We start from the raw sequence: 27,088 nt of genomic DNA, 5'->3' as shown, positions 1-27,088 counted from the left end.
GAGGCTCTTTTTATACCCAATCATGTTGCCAATTGACCTAATAAGTTGCAAATTGGTCCTCCAGCTGTTCCTTATATGTACATTTTAACTTTTCCGGCCTCTTATTGCTACCTGTCCCAACTTTTTTGGAATGTGTAGCTCTCATGAAATCCAAAATGAGCCAATATTTGGCATGACATTTCAAAATGTCTCACTTTCAACATTTAATATGTTATCTATATTCTATTGTGAATAAAATATAAGTTTATGAGATTTGTAAATTATTGCATTCCTTTTTTATTCGTAATTAGTACAGTGTCCCAACTTTTTTGGAATCGGGTTTGTACATATAAGTTTGTATTGATTGTGTAAAATGGATTATACCACAGGAGACTGTCTTAATAAATGAATTTTCTGTGTACCTTCATGTTTTCCCACAGGAGAAGAGAATCTGCTGGCGATACTGAAAAGAAGATGGTGGAAGTACATGATTCTGGGATTGATTGATATAGAGGCCAATTACCTGGTCATCAAAGCCTACCAGTACACCACACTGACCAGCGTTCAGGTATATGAATATGTTTACGAGTCTGTGTTTGTGCGTTGTGAAGGAAAGAAAAGACAGATTTTCAAACAGCCAATGTCCTAAGAAGCAAAAGCGCAGTGGCTTGAGGCTTTTATTGGGTCTGTTTGATTGGCGGTTAAATCTTGGCTGTTTGCTTCACATTGCGCTTGTCATTTAATCTTCATTACAGCGCGGTTAGTGCTGAAAGAGCCTTATTCATGTCACTGCTAATGGTGTTTGATTAGTGGCCAGAGGAGGTCTCAATGATTATTCCAGCAGAGAAAAGGATCGATTTTTTCACTTCTCACTCTTCTATTGCCATCACCGACGGTCATTGCAAGCGCCCTTGTTGATGCAAAGACTGTCATCAACTATTTGTTAGAGAACGTGCTTGTCAGGATTGTGGACTGTCTTGTGTGTGTTTTGCTCCCCATGTGTTCCCTGTGACCCAGTTTTTCCCTCATGTTGATTGTGTTCATTTGATTCCAGGTGTGTCTCGTCGTCTTCCCCTATTGTCCTATGTTTAAAAGCAGTCTTAAGTCCTTCTCTGAGTGTTCTGAACGTCATTCTTAGTGTTCCTGTGTCTTCTACGTGTGCTGGAGCAGGGGGAGCGTTCGCTCGAGGACCATACCAGACTGTTTCTGGCCCTCGCGGAACTCACCAGCTACCCGGATGACGCGCTCTGCTCATTCTATAACGCAAGCCTCAACACCGCGTGCAGAGCGCTGTCGTCCGAGGATGGTCCTCGAGCGGAATTCGCCGCCTTCGTGGAGTGGACTCTGGCGAGAAACGGATCGCCCCTCACAGTCTCCCAAGAAGATGATCTCGCCAGATCCACTCCGGACCCAGAGCCCAGCCCACCATCTCAGACCAGGTGCGAGAGCCGGCGACAGTGCCCATCACGAGGGAGCAAGCCGTGGACGGTGTGAGCGCGGAGTGGAGCTCCGCCCCCTGCACCGCAGCTGAGGGTGATCTGAAGATAGATCTGGGACTGCTAGACAGAGAGGGGGCGTCCGATCCTCCAGTGCCTGCTCCTCGAATGTGCCCCCTAGTGCCCGCTCCTGCCTCCTCCACCGCTGTCGTCTGGCAGCCCCCAAGCTCGCCCTCAGCCCCCTATCTGTACGGTGCGAGCCCCGTGGGTCTGCCATCCTCCAGCGTCGCCGGGGCTGGTGTATCCTTCACCTCCGCCTCCAGCCTCCGAGGCCCGGACTCTGCCTCGGCCCGTAGACCCAGTGCCTCCACCTCGGCTCCTAGCTCCCTCACCTCCACCATCACCCATCGATCCACCAGCTCCACCGGGCTCCCTCATCCCTCCGGCTCCGCCTTGGTCGGGCGTCGACCCGCCATCGCCTCAGGACTCCTCTCCTCTGGCTGCGCCTCGTCGCTCCGTCCCACCAGCTCCGTTGGTCTCCTTCCTCCCTTCAGCTCCACCTGGGTTCTCAGTCGCTCCGGCGTGGATCTCCAGGTCTCCGCCTCGGTCGCCAGAGCCCTCGGCTCTACCCTGGCCCCCCGGATCCTCGGCATCCCCCTGGCTCGTTGGCTCTCCGTCTCCGCCTCGGGCTCCTTCACCACCTGCCCCGCCGCCGTTGGTCGGGCCCCTGGAGTTGGCGGCCATACCTCCTCCATGGCTCCTCCCTCCGTCGGCTCCTCCGTGGGCCATCATCATGGCTGTGGCCTGGGTCCAGCTGTGCACCTCCTGCTCCGGGTCCCTCCTGTCTCTTCCCTGGCTCCTCCCTCCTTCGTCGCCTCCCTAGTCTCTATCTGCCTGCCCCCTCCCGGGTGTCTGTCCTCCTCCTGAGCCCCCTCCCCTGTGGATGTTACTACGGTGCGAGGACGCACCTTCTGGTAGGGGGGCGAAATGTCAGGATTGTGGACTGTCTTGTATGTGTTTTTCCCTCATGTTGATTGTATTCATTTGATTCCAGGTGTGTCTCGTCGTCTTCCCCTATTATCCTATGTTTAAAAGCCCCAGTACTTCTGTGAGTGTTGGTCAGTTCTGAACGTCATTCGGTTCCTGTGTCTCCTACGTGTGTGGACTATTAAAGACTCCCGTGTTTTGAAGTACTCCTCGTTCCTTGCTCTTAGTGAACTGTGACCGTGCTGGCATCCAGGCATATATTAGTGTAGCCTACCCTACCATTAGACATTAAAAGGGACATTCAGACAGGCTTTTATCAGATTTGCAGGCGTAACTGAGAGGATCTGCTCTGATCAATAAGGATTTTATAATGTGCACAAAAGAGTACATATCTTAAAACAAGACTGTGTGGTGTTGTTATTGATTTTTTTTGTGATAAGATCCCATAGCATTATGATAGCACAGGACTACAGGTGAATACAGATGCTGTTCGAGTTTATAAAACAAGTACTACAAAGGCATCATGCACCCTCAGATTTTTCAGAGTATTGATTGCAACTTGTAAAAAATGTGCAAAGCCCTATTTGCGGTATCTTTGATAATTAACTTTCGTGATGATTGTTTGTCAAAAGAAGTTTGTGTCAGAAATCACCCATTTACATGGCTAAATTTGGTCAGTCCAACTGAATTGAGCCTTACACAGATCATTTGCTTTAAATTGGAAAATTTAAAATCATCTATGTCACTCAAAACTTTCAAAGTGAAATGTCCAGTAAGTGGCGCGAAAAGTAATTTCAGTTTTATCTGAAACAGGTGAACGTGAATCCGGCAATGTTTTATTATGCTTGTTGTTGTATGCGTTGTTCAAAGTGTTGCTAAAATGTTAATGCTCTATTGTGTTTAAAAATAACATACTTCCTACATTCAATCTTACCATAGTGTTAACAGAAGCAAACATGAGATAAAAATGTATTTACAGAAGCAACCATGACATTTTAGATTGACTCTGAGCACTCTGTATTGCAAGTGCAATAATGTACCGGGTGAGTTATCAAGCAAGTTTACTGTGCCAGAAAAGCTATACATATAAAGCTGATTATGCAAACATCAAAATGTATTTGTTAGCAAATTATGCACTAAACTGTTCTGAGGTCGTAACAGCATTTTGAACGAAATTGTTTTTTTTTTTTTGTCTACTTTCTGCCCTTGTTATAATTTGTGTGAAAGGAGTAAAAGTTTTTGGCGTATACTGCCAACAGTGCTAATTTCAGCTGGAAACAGCAGTAAATTATATCTACTGGTGCATATTTGGAGTTTTGCAAAAAATGTGGGTTAATATATGTTTTTACAATGAGCCAACGCTTTTGCACATGATGTTGTCAGTCCACAAACCTGCATCTTTTTCACAAACCACCTACAATCCAGTTTAACCAGATGCAAGTATTTCAGCTAAGTAATTTGCATACTTTTTCTCTTTTTTTCCCTGGTATTTTGCCCATATTTGCAAACAAAAAGCAGTCAATGCACGCAAATAAAATGTGATTTATCATTATATATTTATGTGTCCTTCTATAATATATATATATATATATATATATATATATATATATATATATATATATATATATAGAGGGAAATTCGCTAAACAATTGCTAACCTTTTGCATGTGGTTTTCCAGATTTTTATTCACAAACCACCCACAATCAAGTTTAATTAGACACAAGAATTGCAATTAAGTATTTTTTAAATGCTTGTTCGCTATGTTTCTTTAATAAATTGGGGGAAAGCAAAAGCAGACAATGCATGCAAATATACAGCGTAATCATTGTGAATTTCAAATATGACTTTTTTTCTGTGGAACAGAGTTATTATGGAAATATCAAAGCTGCTCTTATCTATACGCTGAAACTGCATAATCACTGGCTGTCAAGTTAAGTTGCATCTTAGCTTAGTCTATTAAACACAAGAATACAGTATATTAGCTCAGAATCTTAATTTTATCCTCTTGCAGGCAACTTTACTAATATATGATCGTGTCTTACACATATATATTGAACTACCAAGTTGTTTAGGTCATGTTTTATCTTGCCTGTAGGGCATCCAGTGAGCCAGAACTGCCTCAAAATAATAGGTGTATGACGTCCCTGCACACATGCACTGATTCGTTTTCAAGAGTCTTATTTTTTGAACGCGCCCACTGCGACCAATCAGCAGGTACCGCCAGTTCAGCACTTCTCTGGTGCCTGCACAGCACAACCTGTGCACCCGACTTTAAAGCGTTATCTGTCTCTGTGTTCTCTACCCAGCACAAAAGAGAATTAGACTCTCAACATCGTAAAGTTTATACTGCTAGAGCCACTGGAGACTGCAGCGTCTCTGATCAGACAGTGGAACCAGACGCTCCTGCAGGTCAATCAAAAACAGAAACCCCGAAGCATGCCACCAGACATCCTAATGATTTCCACTGCATTGCTGTGCAACCAACTTTAATATAAATACTGTAGATGGGCAACACTTTGTTTTAGAAAGTCAGGTGGTGTTAGATGAGAAAGCTATGGAAGCTTGTTTCTGCCACAGGATGAAAAAATACAAAAGGTGCATTTATCTCACAATTCTGCCTTTTTTCAATGAATAACTGGGATTTCTGTTGACTTTTCTCAGAATTTTGACATATTGCAATTCAGTTTTTTGGTTTATGCCACAGGATTAAAAAAAAGTATTTTTATCTCACAATTCACTTTTTTCTCTTTGAATTCTGCATTTATAATATAAAGTTTTTAGGTTTCTCACAATTCTGACTTTTCTTCGCAATTTGCAAGATATAAACTCACAATTGCGAGGAAAGCCTGAATTTTGAGATAAATTCACAATTACTTTTTATTCTTATTCTTATTCTTATTATTTATTTTTTAATCCCATGGAGGAAACAAGCTTCTATAGCACCAGCAGAAAGTGTTTCAACACAGAATTTATACAGGTCAGGGAGTTTGATTTAAATGTGATTTTTTAAATTTTTTTTCATTTTTTTAAATAATTATTTTATTACTATTTTTTTTTTTTGGAAGGAATCATAATAAATGAATGTTAAATTGACAATTTTTTTATTTAATATTTTTCAGTAATATTTTTGGTAATAATATTAGTCAGTTTATGAATGTGACATATTTCATAAAATTTGGTCGTGTCTATGATTGTTGGTTAGAAGTAAACTTTTCCTCTTGGGTTCAATGTTTTATTAAAATAAACCAAAATTGCTGCTGTAGATCATTGAATGAAAATGAGCAACATTTGTTTGGCATAGCAATAGATAAGTGAGGAACTCTGGCAGATTTATAACAGGATCCACACTGATGACAAACAGCAAAACATTTAGATTTAGATTCCAGCATTGACACTCATTATAACACACTCTAATGAACTAAAACCTCCTTCTTGAAAGTTTTTCTGTGCTAGATGCATTTATTAATTTAACAGACTCTTTTATCCAAAGCGATTTACCAGTGAGGCACTTTACAGCATTAGTTATCCATCACAAGGAGACAGGTAACATTAAGTGCTCAAAACAAAGTTTCAAAGTTGGCCAGAAAAGTAGAAGCTACTGCTGAGATAACTTTACAAACAAATTACCACAGTAGCATATAGTTTCCTCCAAAATACCATAGGCATTTGTGCAATTTAAGCTTAAATTTCCTGTTGTTGTTAATATGTTCATTGTCCAGTTTTAATAAAGTTATATTAAATATTTATTTTATTCAACAGTTGACACATTTAAATGAGAAAAAACAACAAAGATGCGGTGTGTGCGTTCATTGCGGTTTCAAAAGCGTTACTAATTCGACATCACATAGAGCTTCTGAGAAGTTATTATGATATGGCTTTTATTAAAACAATTGTTAAAGAGGATAGTATTGAGCAAATTTTAGAAGCAGTTACTTTGTCTGTTTTTGCTCTGTTAGTGTTGCTTCACTGGTGTTTCGTTCCTGAGTGATTCGGTTTTTAATGATTAATGATTCGCTTTCATTTCGTTTGTGAATCCTCGTTCGATTTAATGAACGATTTAGTCATTCACTCATTTATGGTGCCCGAGAGAGCTCAACGTGCTGCAACTTCAGAAAACACATGCAAATATAAAAAACACCTGCAAATTAAGAATTTGACAGCACATGCGCTGCAAATAGGCTACTCACAACTCAAACAAATAAAGTAAAATCAAATACTCAAAACACAAAAACAAACAGTTTGAATTTTGTTGTGGTTTGTGCTACTTGCGCGTTTCTGTATTTGGTTGGGTTGTGAGTATTTGCAGCGCATTTCTTTTGGGTAGCTATTTGTTTGTGTTGTGAGGATTTGCAGCGTATTTTTTATTTGGTTGTGTTGCGAGTATTTGCAGCACATGTGCTGTCAAACTAATGAAGATGTTTTCCTAATTTGCTGGTGCTTTTTCTATTTGCATGTGTTTTCTGAAGTTGCAGCGCGTTGAGCTCTCTCGGTCACCATCGCTTGTCGCCACCTATTGGCGTATCAATGTAACAGAAAGAGTCCTATCCATCTATCTACTACAGTATTAAAAAGATATGTAATTGTTAAAGATATATAGCAAGATGTAAGATTCTAAATCTTACAGTACTGAGATCCCATATAAATGTATCATAATTTTCAGTATTAACTTTTAATATTATGGTTTGCGGTTATCAAAGTAAATTTTCAATAGCCTAGTAAGAGTAATAGGATATTAGTATATTGTAGAGTAAAAGTATGCTAAATTGTGTATAGTAGGAATCAAATGAAGTCACAAACAACAACAGAAATAGAAACAAAACTGATAAACAAGCTAGAGGCTTTAAAAGAAGCAGTGCATTTTCAGCTCTAAGTGAGCAAGAAATATTCTCACGTTTCTAGTCTAACACGATAGCTCGTTAGATGAGGTCAGTCGAGTTGCTGCTCATCCCACACTGGAGCGCATCATGTTTCGCTCTTCTCCGTGTGAAGAGATGCTTCCTACCTCCCAAACTTTTGCGTGCCGTTTCCCCTGTGGTTCACAACGAGCGTATTTTAACATTTTTGTAGACAGTAATGAGGTTACACAACGGCTCATCAATATTAATAAGCAGTCATGCCGAACCATGCGATGGAGCCACTCTTTAAAACATTTGCCCATTAAGGGTAGATGATTACTTGTTATAGATAGTCATGGTGTTGGCTGAGGTCCAGAATGAAAATATCTTGACTAATTCTCCTTATATTTTCTCTTCTTTCTCTACTTTTCTTTTTTTCATCTTATCGGCTGAGCCAAAAATTGTGGCGTTTTAACAAATGTCTGATTTTGGTGCATAAATGGAGGCGTTGTATAAATTATATGACCTCATTATATCTCTTGTGTGTCCTTCAGTCATTCACGCCTTATGAAAAATGTATTTTCTATAAACTTTTCAGTACCTTACTAGAGGAATATGAACAGGTTAGAGCTTAAAATTGGACTCTGGAATGGGATCAGTTAACTCAAATAAGCCCAGTGAGCACTGCAACATCACAGCAGAGAGCTATTTAAATGAGTTCAGAGACTCCACACTTCCATCCAAGGAGGTTTCTGGTGAAGGTTATCAGTCAGCATCGAAAAATGATAATACATTGAATAAAGGGCTCCCTTTAAGTTTTCGAGTTGAATTGAGTTTCTAAATGGTAAATATATCATTCGATCTATCGTTCTGTCACGTATTGGTCTGTCTATCTATCTGCCATTCTATTTTCTATAATTGAATTTGAATTTAAAAATGTTTTTTGAGATGCAATTGTTCGGGATCCTATATCTGTCTGTCTGTCTGTCTGTCTGTCTGTCTGTCTGTCTGTCTGTCTGTCTGTCTGTCTGTCTGTCTGTCTGTCTGTCTGTCTGTCTGTCTATCTATCTATCTATCTATCTATCTATCTATCTATCTATCTGTCTATCTGTCTGTCTGTCTGTCTGTCTGTCTGTCTAGTTTATATTTGAATTTGAATTTAAAAATGCTTATTTTTTTAGTTATTTTGTATGAATATGGGATATGCCAAAATATTTTTTAGATTTTTACTGAATACAGATTTTCAATTTATTTCACAGCTGCTGGACTGCTTCGTGATCCCTGTGGTGTTACTGCTGTCTTGGTTCTTCCTGTTAGTCAGGTATAAAGTGCTGCACTTTGTGGGTGTGGGCGTGTGTCTCCTGGGCATGGGCTGCATGGTGGGCGCTGACGTCCTGGTGGGCCGACAGCAAGGCCTTGGTAAGTCCTCGCCCCTCCACGATGCCGTGATACACCTTGAATATTAACCCACACAATAACCCTCTCTCATTTCCCATGGCTGGTGTTTTTTTTCACGTGCAGCCACAGTCCAGACGTTACATCAGTGTAAAGCACTGCCCAGTCCTCTCGAGAATCCTGGATCATGCGGATTGATTCAGTTTCAGAGTCTGTTATTAAATATGAATGAACAGTAGGGGCTTGTCCATACAATTTCACACACAGCTTTCCCCACGGGGCGGTCTAATGAAAATCACACGAATTTGCAGCGATTTTGCTGTTGTTAGAGTTGTCTCTGAATAATTTACCTACCGCTGGGTTAATGTTACATTTACATTCATGCATTTGGCAGATGCTTTTATCCAGAGTGACTTACAGAGCATTCGAGTATACATTTTATTAGTATGCTTTTTCCCTGAGAATTGAGATTTCGCACACATGCATTAAAATATTATTTTCATTGTCATTGTTTTTAAGTTAACTTAAGTTTTTAGAATATATATATATTATATGTATTACCTAATATAAGGCTCATATCTGTTTTATACAGGGGACCATAAGCTTTTAGGGGATTTATTGGTTCTTGCGGGAGCAACGCTCTACGGCATCTCCAATGTATGTGAGGAGTTCATCGTGAAGAACCTGAGCCGGGTCGAATTCCTGGGAATGATGGGCCTCTTTGGCTCCTTCTTCAGTGGTATCCAACTGTGAGTTTCTTACTATTAACTTTTAAAGATCAAATAAATGTAATTGTAGATTTGTGGCCTTTCATCCAGGTGTCTTGGCTTTGAGGCCATCAATATGTTAGTATACTTATAAAACGTGACACTTACACTTACATTTTTAAGAAAATTATGTTTTTGTTCAATAAAATGCTCTTTAAGATGACAGTTTTTTTAATGACTGTAATTTAAGGATGCACAATATAAACTACAATTGAAAAGATTGGGGTCAGTAAGATTAATTTTTTTTTTTTTAATTAATACTTTTATCCAGCAAGGATGCATTAAATTGATAAAAAGTGACAGTAAAGACATGTTACAAAAGATTTATATTTCAAGTAAATGTGGTTTTACATCTTTTTAGCTTTGCCATCACAAAAATAAATTACATTTTAGAATATATGACGATATAAAAGTCATTTTAATTTGTAACAATATAACTTTTTTGCTGTATTTTTGATCAAATAAATGCATTCAAATGAGCTTAAGAGACTTTTTTCAAAAAAATATTAAAAAAAATATTATCGACCCCAACCAGTAGTTTACATTGGTACCATACAGTTTTACAATTTATCTATCTACTTATTTATTTATCTATGCAGCAATACAATTTATTGCTATTAGTTAATATTTGATATATATCAGCTTTTTCGTGTTCATTTTCCTTATTTTTACATTTAACTGTCCACTGCTGTCATCTAATACTCACTTCAAGTTTACATTTAATAACACTTTTAAATATAACCTTAAAATGAATATCCATTTTTCATACTATACATTATAATGCAGTGATGCTTATATTAACTTAGCTTTTAAATGAATGATTTTGGTTTATAATTTTTTAAATGTAATAGCATTTTTCATTTATTTAGTCATTTTAAAATCTTCCATTTATTGATTATCAAGCTAAATTGATTAAGACCCTTTACACCAAGTTACTCCAGGGTTTCCTGTAGGGCTGGACCAGAATATTCGATTATTTGAATATTCGTTCTGTGGGTTGGCATTCGATTTTCAATTTTGAGATTCAAATATTATTTTCTTTTTTTTCAACCCCTGGCATGCCCCGCGAAACGTCATGAATGTTATGATTCAGTTCATATGTTGACATGCTTTAATGTTCAAAAAACACATTATTTTTCAAATACTGTACATTATTGTAGGTACTCTATGCCCCGCCTCAAACGCTTCATTTTCTACAAAGTCCCTCCTTCCGACAAGCACAGTCTGCTCTGATTGGCCAACTGGCACAGTGCATTGTGATTGGCCGAACACCACAAGCACGCGGCGGAAATGTAGCGCCCCTTTCCATAATCGCGAGCACATTCACATTCCATAATCAGCTTTCAAAATTAAAGAGTGTCACGAATCCAGTCTGTGGCCTTCCGCCCGATAGCCACCAGAAGTTGCCTCTCCATCATATTGACTCTCACAGCACACTGGACTGCATTTCCCAGCATCCACTGCATGGACGATACACACACAGCTGATAACACTAATCACGCTCACAGCTGAGAACTATCTCACAATCACTATCACCCAATCACACACTCTTTATAAGCCTTGGACTTTCTCTCTGTGATCGCCGAGTATTGTTTAGCGTTTATCCTAGCGATAGCTACTCTACGGAACCCTCTCAGATTCATAGCCTTGCCTTGCGTGGTTTATTATTGTCTGTGTTTCCTGGATTAACCCCTTGCCTTGCCCTTCAGACTCTGTTTGCCCCTCGTTTGGATCATTGCTTGTGTACCTGGATTATCTCTCTGCCTTGCCCTGTTGGATATTGTTCGCCGATTGTCGACCCACGCTTGCCCTAGGATCTCTCTCGCCTCACGTCTTGTTCGCCCCGTTACATTGAGAAAACAACATTTATTTATCGTGGCCATGCGTTTATTGCATGAACCTGCGTGACCAAAGCAACCTTAGATATTCAGAAACGGATATTACCAATACATAATAATAATAAAATGTGGGAATAAATAAATGTGGAAATAAATACGTAAATAAATACATAAATATGAAAATAAATAAAAGTGGAAATAAATGTATAAATAAAGAAAGAAATGTGGGGAAAAAAAGAAAAAATACATAAATAAGGAAATAAAATTATAAATAGTTATTTATTTTTGCTTTTTTTTACTTTGTATAAATCTTTTAATATTACTGTTTTGAATATATCAAGGCACTTTAAGTGTTTTTACTACGTTTTGGCACTGTTTAATGATTGAAATATTACCGCGGGTGCTTAATGTGGATCGCAAATGGCCAAAACTTGCATTTTGTTTTCATACCTTTGATTTATTCTTTTGAGAGGGGATCTAAATATTTGCGACTGTGAAACAGATGGAAAATTAACAGGCTTGTCCTACAGTTCTATGGATGTTTTGCCCTCCAGGTCTTCGAGCCGGTCACGTGACCGAACCGAAGGCTATGAATAGTATATTGTTGGTGTAAAAAAAACCCGATGTTAATCAGTAATTTTACACATGATAAAAGCGTGCACTTAATAATTAAAATATGTGTTGCTGTTATTGAAAGTATGCTACCGCCATGCGTGAAGTCGATTGGATGAACGGTTCTCGACATAATAAAAACGCAAACAGACAGACAGACACACAGAGATTCCTGCCTTTATTAGAGAGAAGAATATGTTCAGCCCCCTCCATCCGAAGCTTCGAATATTCGCTGTTGATTACTACCGAAGCTCAAAAAATGGTATTCGGGCCAGCCCTAGTTTCCTGTTAACTGTTTAACTATGATTATTTAATGCTCTGGCAGGAGATCACCTTCACATGGTTTTGTGACTGCCATCCACCTGCCGGCATCCTCAGATCCTCCTCACAGCCTGCATGTTTAATTATCATTTCCACCAGAGCCGTTTGGATCTCCAGCACCACATATCCCAGCTACTTCCAAGCGCCAGCCAGCTGGAAGGTTCTCGTCTCCCGTCTTTTTTATCCATCCGCAAACAAGGCCCATTTGGACCGCCTGCGTCCCGCAACAAACATACAGCAGCTCCAGCTGGAGTCGCGTTCTCATCTAACACCTTTATTCCCCCGCTGCCGGAGCTTCGGTGTGCTTTAACATCTATATTTGTGGCGTATTTACATAAACGCCAATGACACTGTTTATCTATGCCAGCTGCAGCTGGGTGTAATTATGCTGAAAAGCATTCATATCTACACTGTAAAAAGTGATAAATTGACTTAACTTAAAAAAATTGAGGAAACCCGTTAATTATCAAGTAAATAATCATTAAAAAAAATAAGTTAAGTGAACCTGACAATTCACTTAACGTATTTTTTTAAATTATTATTTACTTAATAATTTTAAGGCAACGGGTTTCCTCATTTTTTTTAAAGTTAAGTCAACTTATCACTTTTTACAGTGTAACAGCAGGCTGGAACTGTGGATGACAGTCAAACACTGCTTTCACAAAAGTCTGACTGCTTTATGAAGGGCTCTGGAGGAAGCAGCGTGACAACCTCACTGGATCTAGAATATTCTCTCTTTTTCTCTGCCTGCATCTAATAGTTTCATCTGCAGGCTTCAGGGCTTCAGGAACGGTCTCCCGCTGATGCACCTCTAGACGCTGTCGGCCGATGAGACTTGTAGCCTTGGCAACAGATCATCTGTGACGGCTCTACAGAGGTGTCACACGGGGCCAGAGGATTGTTTCCCGCGTGGCTTTAATTGTGCGTGGGGGTGGGGTGGGGGGGTTTATGACCTGTCATTGTTAGTAAGTCGGAAAAGCTCATACGGAACTGGCTGCGTGTCACGAGAATCCTTCGGACTGTTCAGGAGGGCTTCAGCGGAGATTGACCACTCTTTGCTGTGGCTGGCTGGATTTATCACACTGGCGTTGTTGCAGAAATCGCCCACCTGTCAAAATGAAGCATGCTGTCGAGACTTCGGCGCTGTCGCTATTTATCTTTTATTGACGTTCTGGTTTTTCCCCGGCTCAGCTGTGGCTGATGGGAGTTGTGCTGTGTTTCTGTTTTTCAGGGCCATTATGGAGCACAAGGAGCTTCTGAAGGTGCAGTGGGACTGGCAGATCGGTAAGCTGGTGATTTTGACGGTTTTCACACTTGGTTTGATTGCTTGATCCCAACCTGAGTTGAATTTAGTCATCCTCTCCCTCCCATTGATCTCTTTTCACAATTTGTACCACGGAACCTGAAAGCGGTTTTACTGCAAATAATTGTATTCTTAGCAAGTATTTTTGTCCATTAAAAAAGAAAAAAAGAAGAAAAAAAGATTTTAATTTAGTGAAGATGTTTTTAGAGAATGCATGTTTAACATGAAGTCACGAACAATTGCTGTCGTATGGCTTTGGTAGATATTTTTTACTTATTTTTAAATAAAAAGTTAAAAACAATGGAGAATCTGCCAGTGCAATAAGACAAAATACACTTATATTCAGAATACAATCTACAAAATTAAGTCTAAGTAAATTTTACATTTGAAATAGATTTGTAAATACACTACAATTCAAAAGTTTTTTTTAAAACTAATGTTTAAAATTTTATTAGCATTTTATGCTCACCAATGTGGCATTTATTTGATCAAAAATACAGTAAAAACAGTAATATTGTAAAATATTATTACTTTTTAAAATAACTGATTTTTGTACAGGTCAGAAGGCATTACTAATTGTGTAAAAAAAATTTATGACATTTTTGTCTAATAAATAGCATTACATTAAGAGTTCAACTGACAGCCATTATAAAAACACTTAAAATCCATAGTAGTGACAAAAGCAATATAAAATAAATATAAATATATTAGGCCACTTAAATAACACAAGCTTAAATAACACTTTAAAATGCATGAATTTCATTGCATTATATAAAAATATTACGTTTATTTAAGTGTTATGCTAAAATTTATTTTAGAAACCATTTTTATTCCTTCTTTTTATAGGTATATTTCTTAGTCACTTTGCAAAAAACTACTTCTAAATGGGTATTTATTTATTTTACTGTTTCCAGTAAAAGTATCTTTAAAACTACATAAATTTTCAAGAGAAACACTGCAAAAAACAGGACTTGCTTTTGTTGATTGTATCATGAATATAAGTGTATTTTCTTATTGCACCACATTAGCATAATTACTGAAAGATCACGTGACTCTGAAGACTGGAGTAATGATGCTGAAAATTCAGCTTTGCCATCACAGGAATAAGTTACACCAGAACAGCCTATGCTATTTAATCGATTGAGTCATTTTTTTCTGGCCATATTTCTAACAAGAATTCAATTTCCTTTGTCAACCAGTAAGCATTTTCCATTTATCTTGGGAATGTTGTGTGACAGATATAACAAAATATGCATCATCAATAGCGGTTCGTTTCCTCAAATAAGGTGGATAGCTTTCATTGCAAATATAAATCACAAAGTGCGTAAACCACACTCCAGACCCCCGCTTTCAAGGGATCTTGTGTGCAGCCGGGTTCAGAAAACAGCTTTCATAGCACTGCACTCAAATATACAGGGGTCTGGTGTTGAAACCTCCTTAGAAACAACACCAGGCAGCTGTGAACGGATGGGGCTGATTAAATATTGCTGTGCACGTGCTGCTGAGCTCAGGGAGAGATGCTGGAGCGCCAACATAACCAGAAGATGTAACTTTCAATTTGACTTCCTCGCAAACGATAACAGGCATATTTAAACTGTTGACAAAAGACAATTAACAAAATTAATTGCTTATGCAGTCCATGACATCTCTACCCCGTGTATAAATACACATGCCTGCTCACGTCGTCTTAGAAAATTAATGTGCAAACACAAAACCGGTTTTATTAAAGCAATAAGCCACTCCAGGCAGTGTGTTACAGTTATTTTACTACGGTTACTGTTAAATGCATCTGATTTGAAATAATTAAAAATATAATTCGGTTTGTAATCCCGTTTAGATGAGACTTGGCAAAACTTGCTTCCTCAAATTCAGTGTATTTTATGACCCAGGAAGTCGCTTAAGTTTAATCCAGATTGATGCGGCTTGATGAAGTGTTGAGAGGCTGTGCCAAAGGCAGCATTTGGGTTGGATCCCAGGAGGATGCTGGCTTGTCACAGGGACATTAGCAAGTCTAGAGTCGCTTGAGGGGGCAACGTCATTAACTGTCAGGGCTGTAGCAAGTAACGTGCTTTATGCCAGAAGAAGGAACGTCTCCCGCCAAAACTGTGATGCCCTTGAAAAATAACGAGGGCATGTTGATGACAATGCATTAGTTATGTTGCCACCGTCCTTGAAAGAGCATGAGAAAATTCATATTTATTTGTGTATCACTGCATATGTTATATTTATTAATATACAGTGACTTCTGAAGTATTTGGGTGCTTAAATGAATAGTTCACCCAATAATGAAAATTTGCTCAAAAACAGATTTGGAGAAAGTTTAGCATTACGTCATTAGTTCACCAATGGATCCTCTGCAGTGAATGGGTGCCGTCAGAATGAGAGTCCAAACAGCTGATAAAAATATCAAAATGATCACAAGTAATCCACACCACTCCAGTCCAGCAATTAAGCTGCATGTTGAGTCATCTATACATAATATTGCTTTCTCTAGTGAAAATGTTATCTCATCTGAATCAGGAGCGAAATATGCACCGATCAAGCACTGTTTACAAATCAAAACAGTTCCATTCAAATATGTGGGTGCCTGGGTGGATAATGATGTGAGAGGAAAACAGGGGATGGACTCGGACTGATTCACTGGAGGAAGTGTTATTATGAATTTTATACTTGTATTTTGGAAAGAGGCGATGGTTTGAAGTTAAAAAATGTCTTACTGATGAATTTGTTCATTGCAAACACATAGCTTTTCACTTCACAAGATGTTAATTGCTGGACTGGAGACTTGTGGATTAATGGTGGATAATTGTAATGTTTTTATCAGCTGTTTGGACTCTCATTCTGACGGCACCCATTCACTGCAGAGGATCCATTCGTGAACTAGTGATGTAATTCTAAATTTCTCCAAATATGTTTGAACTCATCTACATCTTGAATACCTCTACATCGGGAGTAAATTTTCAGCAAATTTCCATTTGTGGGTGCGCTAATCTTTTAAAAAGTATGAATGTCATTGCATTAGAAAACAAATGTCAAAAAGTGCTTTTTATTTTAAGGAAATAAAAGCTTTTTCAAGTAAAATGCTTCAATAAATGTAATATTTTGTTTAGTGCTGTCCAACGATTAATCGCGATTAATCGCATCCAAAATAAAGTTTTTTGTTTACATAATATATGTGTGTTTACTATATTTTATTATGTATATATAAATACAAACCCATGCATGTATATATTTATGTTTATATATTAAATATATTTATAAATAATATAAGAATATGAATAATGTATATACATGTAAATATTTTCAAAATATATACTGTATGTGTGTGTATTTATGTATACATAATAAATAAACACCGTGCACATGCATATATTATGTAAACAAAAACTTTTATTTTGGATGCGATTAATCGCGATTAATTATTTGACAGCACTAATTTTGTTATAAAATGCAATGCAATGCATGCATTTTGAAGTGGGTTTTTTTTAGGTTTTTAAAAGTTTCCAAATATATTTTATATTTATATTTCTTTTTAATGTAATTTTATATTATTTTTGCCACTACTGTATATATGGGTACTGGTACTTTGCTCAGTGTGCATCATTAGTTAGATTTGTCACATCCACTCTGAAAATACTCAAATGTTGTCATCACCTCCAATTAATTAAAGAGGGTTTTTTAGGGGTTTATTTCAGGTTTTTTCACATTAAATCTTTGCCTACAGATCTGAACTTCCCCTGAATAGCAGGTGACAACTTAAAATTCTCTGATGTGCTACATTGCCAAACAGTGTTAGTAAGGCATCTGAATAAGTTATGAAGCCTTCTGCTCAGCTCCGAAGCCTCATAGCCTGAGAACCAACTGCATGTGAACAGCAGTGAGCTCTGAAATATATAGTGTGATACAATCCTGACATTGATTTGTCCTTATTGGGTACAAGCTGATTATTTGTTTTTACCTCAAGGGTTTCAGAGTTGATCCTGTACTTTTTCTTTCATTGTAGCACATAGTGGCAATAATATAAAGGGGCTAACTAAATATACAATAAACATGCAATATTCATATTTGTAATGGGACCACTCATGGGTAATTATTATTATTATTTATAATTATTTTTAGATCCTGAGTTCTCCTAATCAATATTGTTATTATTCTAGTGGTCTCAGTTTTTTTCTCTAAGCTTTTCTCTTATATTTCCCAAACCGAGATAGGAAAAATGTATTAAAACTGTGTACTTCACCTACAAAAGCGAAATTGGTGACTTGGTGGGATGCCAGACAGGAAGCAGATTTTGTTAGTATTATCTGCTTTTTTCAATTCAAAACAAATTATCATTATCTGTCTCCATTTCTGCTGCGTCTCCATCTGCTGGAATAAGAGTTGTGTCCTTTACAAATGCATTTTGAAATGAATGGCCTGAGAAAACACAAGTGAATAATTAAATTTTTTGTGCCATCCAATTCCATTATGATTTGTGCTGGATGAATTATGACCAGAATATCACAGCTGCTGACTTTCTGTCCTCTATGACATGAACAGCTGAATGCTGCTAACAGAGGAATATTGTGCTACACTCCTCACTGGCTTTATCTGCACTATATGAAGCTGCAATATAATGTTGTACTGGAATATAATAGTAGCTGTTTATAATGTTTTCTATAAAGCCTGTACATATAATGCATTATAGAGGTACTCGTAATATCATGTAAAATTGTAACTACAGTTATTATTTGCTTTTTCTTATAATATATTATATTTATAAGAGCACAGCTATGAATAAGTAAGGATTATAAATAAAGGATAATGTACAATAATTATCACAAAGCTGAACCAGATCAAAACCCAGATGCAATGTAGATTAGTGCAGTTCATATAAAATATTGAGTTGTAATTGTTTTATGTGAGAAGAAAGAGGTTTCACGGTGAAATAAAAAAAGTCTATTAAACAGTTTAGCAGTCATAAAGCACAAATATTTAGTTCCAGAATGTCATGATTGACCAATCAGAATCAAGTATTCCAGAGAACTGTATAATGATGTATTATTATAATTTTTGTATGAAGTAATGTAATATAAATAATAATAATTAGACCAATACTTTCCAAACTATATTATATTAGATTACAGTGCATTCATAAAGTATTCAGACCCCCTTCACCATTTTTTCAATTTTATGTTGCAGCCTGATACTACAATTGTTTTACAATTGTTCATTTTATTTTTCTCATTAATCTACACTCTGTACCTCATAATGACAAAGTGAAAACAGAATTTTAGAAATGTCTGTAAATTTATTAAAAATAAAAAAACTGAAATCACATTTACATAAGTATTCAGAACCTTTGCAACAGCACTTGAAATTTAGCTCAGGTGCCTGATTGGACACCTTTATTGGAGTCCACCTGTGGTCAAATAAATTGATGGGACATGATTTGTAAAGGCACACACCTCTCTATAAAAGGCCTCACAGCTAACAATGCATATCAGAGCGAAAACCAAGCCATGAGGTCAAAGGAACTGCCTGCAGAACTCAGACACAGGATTGTCTCTCTCTCTTTTTTTTAATTGCACTATGTATTGTTGAGATTTTCCCTGTAGTGACTGATGTGTCTGTGACTCTTTATGTCCTCTCAGGGCTGCTCTACATTGGATTCAGCGCTTGTATGTTTGGCTTGTATAGCTTCATGCCACTGGTAATCAAAAGAACCAGCGCCACAGCGGTGAACCTCTCCCTGCTGACAGCCGACCTGTACAGCCTCTTCTGCGGCCTGTTCCTGTTCCAGTACAAGGTTAGAATATTCTCTTACTGCTCTCTCTCTTTCTCACCTCCTCACCACCACCATCAGCTATATGTCATTACACCTGCTGTAATTTTACTCACTTGCCCCATTTTTTTTTTCTCTCATGAATGTTGAGCAGAATTTCTCTGTTCTCTTTCTCAGAGAAGGTCTCTGTGATTTCAGTATGAAACATGCAGCTATCACAATCCTCAAAAACATGGTTTTTAGAGATTAGGGAATCCTAAATTCTGCACATCATTTATTTTTTCCACCCAAAGTCTATGTACTTATAATGTAAGTCAAGATTTCTTGTACTAAAAAACTAAGTTCCTCCAACCAGTAGCCTCCAACATTAGGAATAGACAGTGAAAAGAGGCTCACTCACTGGACGGGAAGTGTACGTCTTTAAAATTCAAATACTTTCTAACTCGGATATTTTCTAAAATTATTAACTTTATAATTTTTATGTTTTTATTAGTTTCAGAGTCACAGAGATTTATTTTATATTTATTTTTATTTTATTATATTTCTGACATATGCAAGCGATTGACTGTTGAAAACTGAAAAGTTTAAATTCAGGTTAAATAATAAATATACTTTAAATCTAAGCCATGATTTCCGTCTTAAAATCTGGTTTATTTCTGATTTTTCTTTTAGCTTTTACTGTAAAAGTTTAGAATTTCCTGCAACTTAATGTAGTTACCAAATCAGCTGTTGAGTGAAAAAGTTAATTGCAAACCCTATTCGTGGCAGTGCTTACTTGCGAGTTTGCCGTTGGGTTCAATGTAGTTTATGCTGCCCCATCCTTCAATACAAACCGGTTTAAAAAGCTGCAATGAATTGAGACAGATCCACAATGCAATAATACAACGCCCTTAAAAGAATGAGCAAGGATTTTTCACTGAAATACTAAGACGATTTATCAGAGGATTTCAGAGGCACTTTGCCTTCAGGGAAGGATCCAGCCACAATGTGAGACTTCATCTCTAAACACCACCATTACTACTAAAGCCATCACTGAACAAAGCCATTAGTCATACTGTTCAATGAGCATAGTGTTTTAAACTCCCTCTCCTCGTCTAGTACAGATTACTCCGTCTGGAGGACAAAAAGACATTCTGCTTCTTTTTAACTGATTATTATATGGAGTATCACACTGATTAGTTTTAATGGTTACTGTGCTGTTAAAGTGAAGTACGGATGCAGGGAGGTGTTTTGCTGGTAAATAAAACTGCTTGAATTTTGACTCTCGAGGTGAATGTATTAGGACCATGTTTTTGAGCTTCAGGATTCAAGAAATACAATTAGAGTGATGGATATGAAACAAGCCATGTCTTTCGCCATCGGCAGAAAGCTCAGGGATACTGCATGTTCTCTCTGCTTGCTGGGAATGGTTAGATGTGGCTCAAGCAAATCAGATTCAGTCTGAGCAGAGCTGGGTTTTATAGTGATAGCAAAAGCTGTAATCACATATAGAGCATCTCTGGCTTTGTTTTCAGTGTCCTTGTGTGAAGAGGCTCAGCACAGCTGTCATCTGTCTCTTTCTGAATCGTGGAAATAATCATGGATTTCAGTTAATGTTTGATAGACATGTTGAAATGCATTATTATGTAGAAATATAGCATATCATAAGAAGTAAAAATAGTATAAGGTGTTGTTTTGCTAATTTCAGCAGTGTATGTGTACTAGATGCAGGAAAATAATGTATTTATATATTATTATATTAAAGCAATAAGTGGTTTACGGTGAATTTATAACAGCTAAGGGGCATTGTTAGAAAACCCCCTTAGCTGTTATAAATTCACTGTAAATCACAGCTTCACGGGGCTTATTGCTTTTATAAAACGGTTATTCCATATACGTAGTAAGGTTTCACAAAATAAAACCGAGCAAATAAAATGTAATGATATTAATAAAAACAGTATTCTTCCACCAAATAATGTAGTTCCTCAGAAACAGTTGTGCTTCCAACAAAGTGGTTGAGGAGCAACACACAAAGTAAACAAAGGTGTAGGTTTGTGGAGTAATTTACAACAGCTTCGAACGCAGCTCAGCCAATCAGAATCAAGGACTGGAACTATCCGTTTTATAATATATTATATTATAAAGGAGTAAGAAGAGTATAAGGACTTGTTTTTCTAATTTCAGTATTTTACATACACTAGATAAAGGAAAATACAGTAATAACATTATTTTTTAAATTAAGATGGCACACTATTTTTTTTTTGCTTTATGCCTCAATTGCTCTTAACATTTCTTTTAACTCTTATTTTATTTCGTTGGTAACTAAGCACACAACTTTTGATGAACGGTATTAGTAGAAAGTAGTATTGAAGTTAGTAGAAAACAGTTTATTGATATAAATAATTTTCACAATGTTTTTTTTTCACTCCTAGTTTTTAAAATGTGCATACATAAGCTTTTTACTACAGCTTTAAGCATAGCTCTATCGGATTTGGGAGCCATAACTATTTTGTAATTAGCCTTAAGCAGAGCTGTCAATCATTACATTTCTTTATCAAATGACTTGCATGATATGCTGATTAATTAAATATGTCATTAATCTAAAGCTTTATCAACATAAGCTGAAAAATTAAGATATTTTAAGGGTTTTAAGGGTGGCAGATGAGCAAACCTGTTTTCATATTCCATCCGTTTTTCATTGTTTATATGTGCACACATACATCAGACACGTTTCAATTGGCTGCTGTATTGCATTTTTTTGTTTTGCTTAGTGTTTTTAAAATACTGTTTTTTTTTTTTTTGTTTTTTTAACATAATGAATCAAATGAATCCATTACATTGACAGGCATAGTATTTAGTAATCCTATATGATGCTCATGTCTGGTATGATATGAAGAACATTTTCTGCATTTCATAATATTTCATACTGTTCTCTCTGATCATTGTGCTGTACATATAAAGGCTAGGGGATACATTAGTGTGAAAGAAGCGCCTCCAAATAAATCCCTCTCCAGTCCTGAACTGAACGCCCGAGCCATTTGTAATGTGCTCATATGTAGCCAGAGCTCTCTGAGATTCTCTGCACGCTGTTGTTATTGCTGGTCGGTAGTCTGCCCCTGCATTCTCATCTCCTTTATTTTTGTGTCTGGCCTTTTGTCTTCTCAAACCTGGTTTCTGCTCACGACGCAAACTCAAGGTCCTTGTGAGTGTATAGTGGAGCCTAAAAGTCTGAGACTACAGTGAAGATCTAATATCATTAAATGAATTAGAAAAGACATGAAAGATTGGAGAAATAATTCTGCACTATTTGTAGGTCACTAATAAGCAAATTTGTGACATTCACGTACAGACAGTCAGATGCTTTTGCATTCACACTCTTTTGGATCATCAGGGTTCTGGGTTCATCAGGTAATCTTATTTCACTGATTCTAAAAACACAACAAATAAATTGTATATTTGAAATAAAACGAACATTACCTGAAATAAAATAAGTTTAAGTTTTTTTTTTTTATATATATATAATTCATATAGTTAAGGACAATTTCTCATTTTCATATAGTTTAACTTGATTTCCTAAAATAACTAAAGTTAAACCTGAAACAAAATGAATAAACCTAAAAAAATAAATTATAAAAACTAAATTAATAAAATGTTAAAATTCAAATGTAAAATATAAAATAAAACAATTCAAACTATTAATAAAAACTATAATGGTATTTCACTGATTCTAAAACAACACTTTCAATTCATGCAGATTTTATGCAACTTGAGTGCTGCTGTTATATAAAGAAAAAAAAATGTTCTGAAATTCATGCAATTTTCTCTCAAATTGTTATGCTGATAATGTAAAAATGTTAATGCAATAATAATAATAATAATATATATTTTTTATATATATATATATATATATATATATATATATATATATATATATATATATATATATATATATATATATATATATATATATATATATATATATATATTAGTAACATTTAATCCAAAATGTGTAAAATAGAAGCATTTTTTTCTAGTGGTCTCAGACTTCTGGATCCACTGTATATGAATCCATATCTGCGGTGGACAGATATTGGCATATACCCGCTCTTGGCATTTTGAACGTGCTTGCATGTTTTTCACAGTGATTTGCCGCTTGTCAGACAGAAGTAGATGAGAGTGTGTTTGAAATTTGAATCAAGCTGATTTCCACAATAGCCTTCGATGTTCAGCTGAGCCAATTCAGAAAAAAATGAGCTGTAATGATTGAGTTCTGATCTTGATGGGTTGCTCAATTTCCTGAAATCTTGGTAGCCCGTATATGTGTGACAGAAGCATGTTCTTGCTGCAGTTAGACTTTGATTTGCACTTGATTTGCACTTTGTGGCTTGTTTGGAGCATGTTCCATAAGGAAAAGTAGATCGTTTGATGGTTGGAGGTATCTTCATATTGGCAGCAGTCAGATCCAGATTAAATTAAGACTGTTAATGAGAATTTTACTGGAAGCATGTGGTGGTTACAGAAGAAATCATTTGAAAACTGCAGAGGGAGACGAAGACTCTTCACGGAGACTCTTCAATCAGCAGATATGCCAATATTCATGTCTTTAGCTGTGTGGTAGAATAATAGGATTTTAGCTGCTTGACTTGAATGATATTCTTCAATCAATATAGACAGAGTGAAGTTTGTTATGGGTCCTTCATGTGATTTTTATGTCCTTAAATTTGGTTTAAGTGAACATTGAAGTGAGTTTTAAATAAATTCACTACTTTGGATTGAGCAGATATTGCCATTTTAGCATAATCTCTAGACGCTCTACCTTTTAAAATGAGAAAAATGTGTATATATATATACAGTGGGGGAAAAATGATTTGATCCCCTGCTGATTTTGTACGTTTGCCCACTGACAAAGAAATGATCAGTCTATAATTTTAATGGTAGGTTTATTTGAACCGTGAGAGACAGAATAACAAAATAAATCCATAAAAATGCATTTCAAAAAAGTTATAAATTGATTGCATTTTAATGAGTCAAATAAGTATTTGACTCCTTTGCAAAACATGACTTAGTACTTGGTTGCAAAACCCTTGTTGGCAATCACAGAGACGTTTCTTGTAGTTGGCCACCAGGTTTGCACACATCTCAGGAGGGATTTTGTCCCACTCCTCTTTGCAGATCCTCTCCCAGTCATTAAGGTTAACCTTCAGCTCCCTCCACAGATTTTCTATGGGATTAAGGTCTGGAGACTGGCTAGGCCACTCAGGACCTTAATGTGCTTCTTCTTGAGCCACTCCTTTGTTGCCTTGGCTGTGTTGTCATTCTGGAATACCCATCCAAGACCCATTTTCAATGCCCTGGCCTTGACGTTACGTGGCCCCGTCCATCGTTCCTTTTGATGCAGTGCAGTTGTCCTGTCCCCTTAGCAGAAAAACACACCCAAAGCATAATGTTTCCACCTCCATGTTTGATGGTGGGGATGGTATTCTTGGGGTCATAGGCAGCATTCCTCCTCCTCCAAACACGGCGAGTTGAGTTGATGCCAAAGAGCTCGATTTTGGACCACAACACTTTCACCCAGTTCTCCTCTGAATCATTGGCAAACTTCAGACAGGGTTGTACATGTGCTTTCTTGAGCAGGGGGACCTTGCGGGCGCTGCAGGATTTCAGTCCTTCAAGGCGTAGCGTGTTACCAATTGTTTTCTTGGTGACTATGGTCCCAGCTGCCTTGAGATCATTGACAAGAGTCTCCTGTGTGGTTCTGGGCTGATTCCTCACCGTTCTCATGATCATTGAAACTCCACGAGGTGATCTTGCATGGAGCTCCAGTCCGAGGGAGATTGACCGTTATTTTGTGTTTCTTCCATTTGTGATTAATCGCATCAACTGCTATCACCTTCTCACCAAGCTGCTTGGCGATGTTCTTGTAGCCCATTCCAGCCTTGTGTAGGTCTACAATCTTGTCCCTGACATCCTTGGACAGCTCTTTGGTCTTGGCCATGGTGAAAAGTTTGGAATCTGATTGATTGATTGCTTCTGTGGACAGGTTGACTTTTATACAGGTAAGGAGCTAAGATTAGGAGCACTCTTAAAGGGAGTGCTCCTAATCTTAGCTCCTTACCTGTATAAAATATAATATAGCAAGATGGCGGCGCGAACACATCGCGAGGCTCAGCGTCTCTCCAGTATTTGCAATTTTGCAGTATTTTTCCTGCTCATCTCGGGTCTGTTCTCACTGAACAGCTTTGCCTTAACATCATACACCCGACAGGAGCTTTTGGATATCGGTCTGCACTTTTCCAACAGTTTTATAACCAATCATCGACTCATCCCGGAGATCTCCAGAACACCCGAGGCTACGCACTCTGCTCGGCCGGACGGAAGTGCTCACAGGTGGCGCCGAGATCGTAAACAAAGGCGGGGGAAGCACGGAGGACTAAGAGCTAAGCTAAAGCTAACACCGCACTGGCTCTCTTTACCCAGCATTTTCCTCGCTAATGTGCGGTCATTGGTGAACAAAATGGATGAAATACGACTTCGCATCACCCATAGTAAGAAACTTTTGGACTGCAATGTCATGGTTTTCACTGAAACATGGCTACATAGCGACATACCAAATAATGCTATTGATCTAACCGGACGCTACACGCTCCGAGCAGATAGAACGGCAGATGACTCCGGCAAGACCAGAGGTGGAGGATTGTGCATTTATGTAAACAAAGCTAGGTGTACGAACTCTGACATTGTTGGAAAACACTGCTCACCTAACCTAGAGTTTCTCATGGTTAAGTGTAGACCTTTCTATCTGCCGCGGGAGTTCACTTCCACCATCATAACTGCAGCCTATATTCCCCCGGATGCTAATGCCAAGCTTGCTATGAACGAACTGCATGCGGCCATTAGTAAACAACAGACTGTACACCCGGAAGCTGCATTTATTGTTGCGGGTGATTTTAATCACTCCAACTTAAAGACAGTGCTCCCCAAATTCCATCAGCATGTCTCCTGCCACACTAGAGGAGAAAAAACTTTGGATCATGTCTACACAAACATCGCAGGAGCTTACATCGCGATTCCCCTCCCCCACCTGGGACAGTCTGATCACCTTTCTTTGTTTCTCACCCCCAAGTATTCACCCCTCATCAACCGTGTGAAGCCATCAGTGAAGACCATCAAAGTGTGGCCAATGGGAGCAGAGTCTGTACTTCAGGACAAGTTTCAACACACGGACTGGAGTATGTTTGCTTCTCAGGCTGCCAGTGGCTCTCACACGGACATTGACATCTATACCACCTCTGTACTGGATTACATCAATACCTCCATTGACAGTGTTACAACAGAAAAACAGATCACAACGTACCCTAATCAGAAACCATGGATGAACAAGGAAGTGCGGCTCCTGCTGAAAGCCCGCAACACTGCTTTCAGATCAGATGACGCTCAGGCCTACAGCATATCCAGGGCTAACCTGAAGAGGGGCATCAAGAAGGCCAAGCACTGCTACAAGCTAAAGGTAGAGGAGCATTTTTCCAACTCTGACCCCCGGCGCATGTGGCAGGGCATCCAGGTCATCAGTGACTACAAGCCATGCAACTCCACTCCAACGGTCACAGACGTCTCCTTCCTTGATGAGCTAAATGACTTTTATGCTCGCTTTGAGAATAACAACAAGGAGACAGCCACCAAGATCACACTCTCAGGAGACCATCAGACCCTCAAACTCACCTCCACAGATGTCTGCACAGCATTGAGCCGGATCAATGCATGCAAGGCCGCTGGCCCTGACGGCATTCCTGGACGTGTGCTCAGGATATGTGCAGAGCAGCTCGCAGAGGTCTTCACAGACATTTTCAACCTGTCCCTCACCCAAGCAACTGT

The 27,088-nt window shown here is 37.9% G+C and overlaps 1 protein-coding gene across 1 annotated transcript in view; it reads left to right on the top strand.

The window, feature by feature from the left end:
* The window catches only part of LOC306879821 (solute carrier family 35 member F1-like), a 92,644-nt gene that overhangs the window by 55,148 nt on the left and 10,408 nt on the right, over positions 1 to 27,088 (top strand). Inside the window, exons 3-7 of the mRNA XM_079433021.1 lie at positions 420 to 547; positions 8,497 to 8,656; positions 9,225 to 9,381; positions 13,402 to 13,454; positions 19,107 to 19,261. Of these exons, the coding sequence (XP_079289147.1) occupies positions 420 to 547; positions 8,497 to 8,656; positions 9,225 to 9,381; positions 13,402 to 13,454; positions 19,107 to 19,261 (653 nt within the window). The remainder of the gene's footprint in view (positions 1 to 419; positions 548 to 8,496; positions 8,657 to 9,224; positions 9,382 to 13,401; positions 13,455 to 19,106; positions 19,262 to 27,088) is intronic.

The sequence above is a fragment of the Barbus barbus genome (assembly GCF_936440315.1).
Source record: "Barbus barbus genome assembly, chromosome: 14".
Lineage (NCBI taxonomy): Eukaryota > Metazoa > Chordata > Actinopteri > Cypriniformes > Cyprinidae > Barbus > Barbus barbus.
Note: the sequence above shows the minus strand (reverse complement) of the source record. Positions and strands in the feature narration are given on the sequence as shown.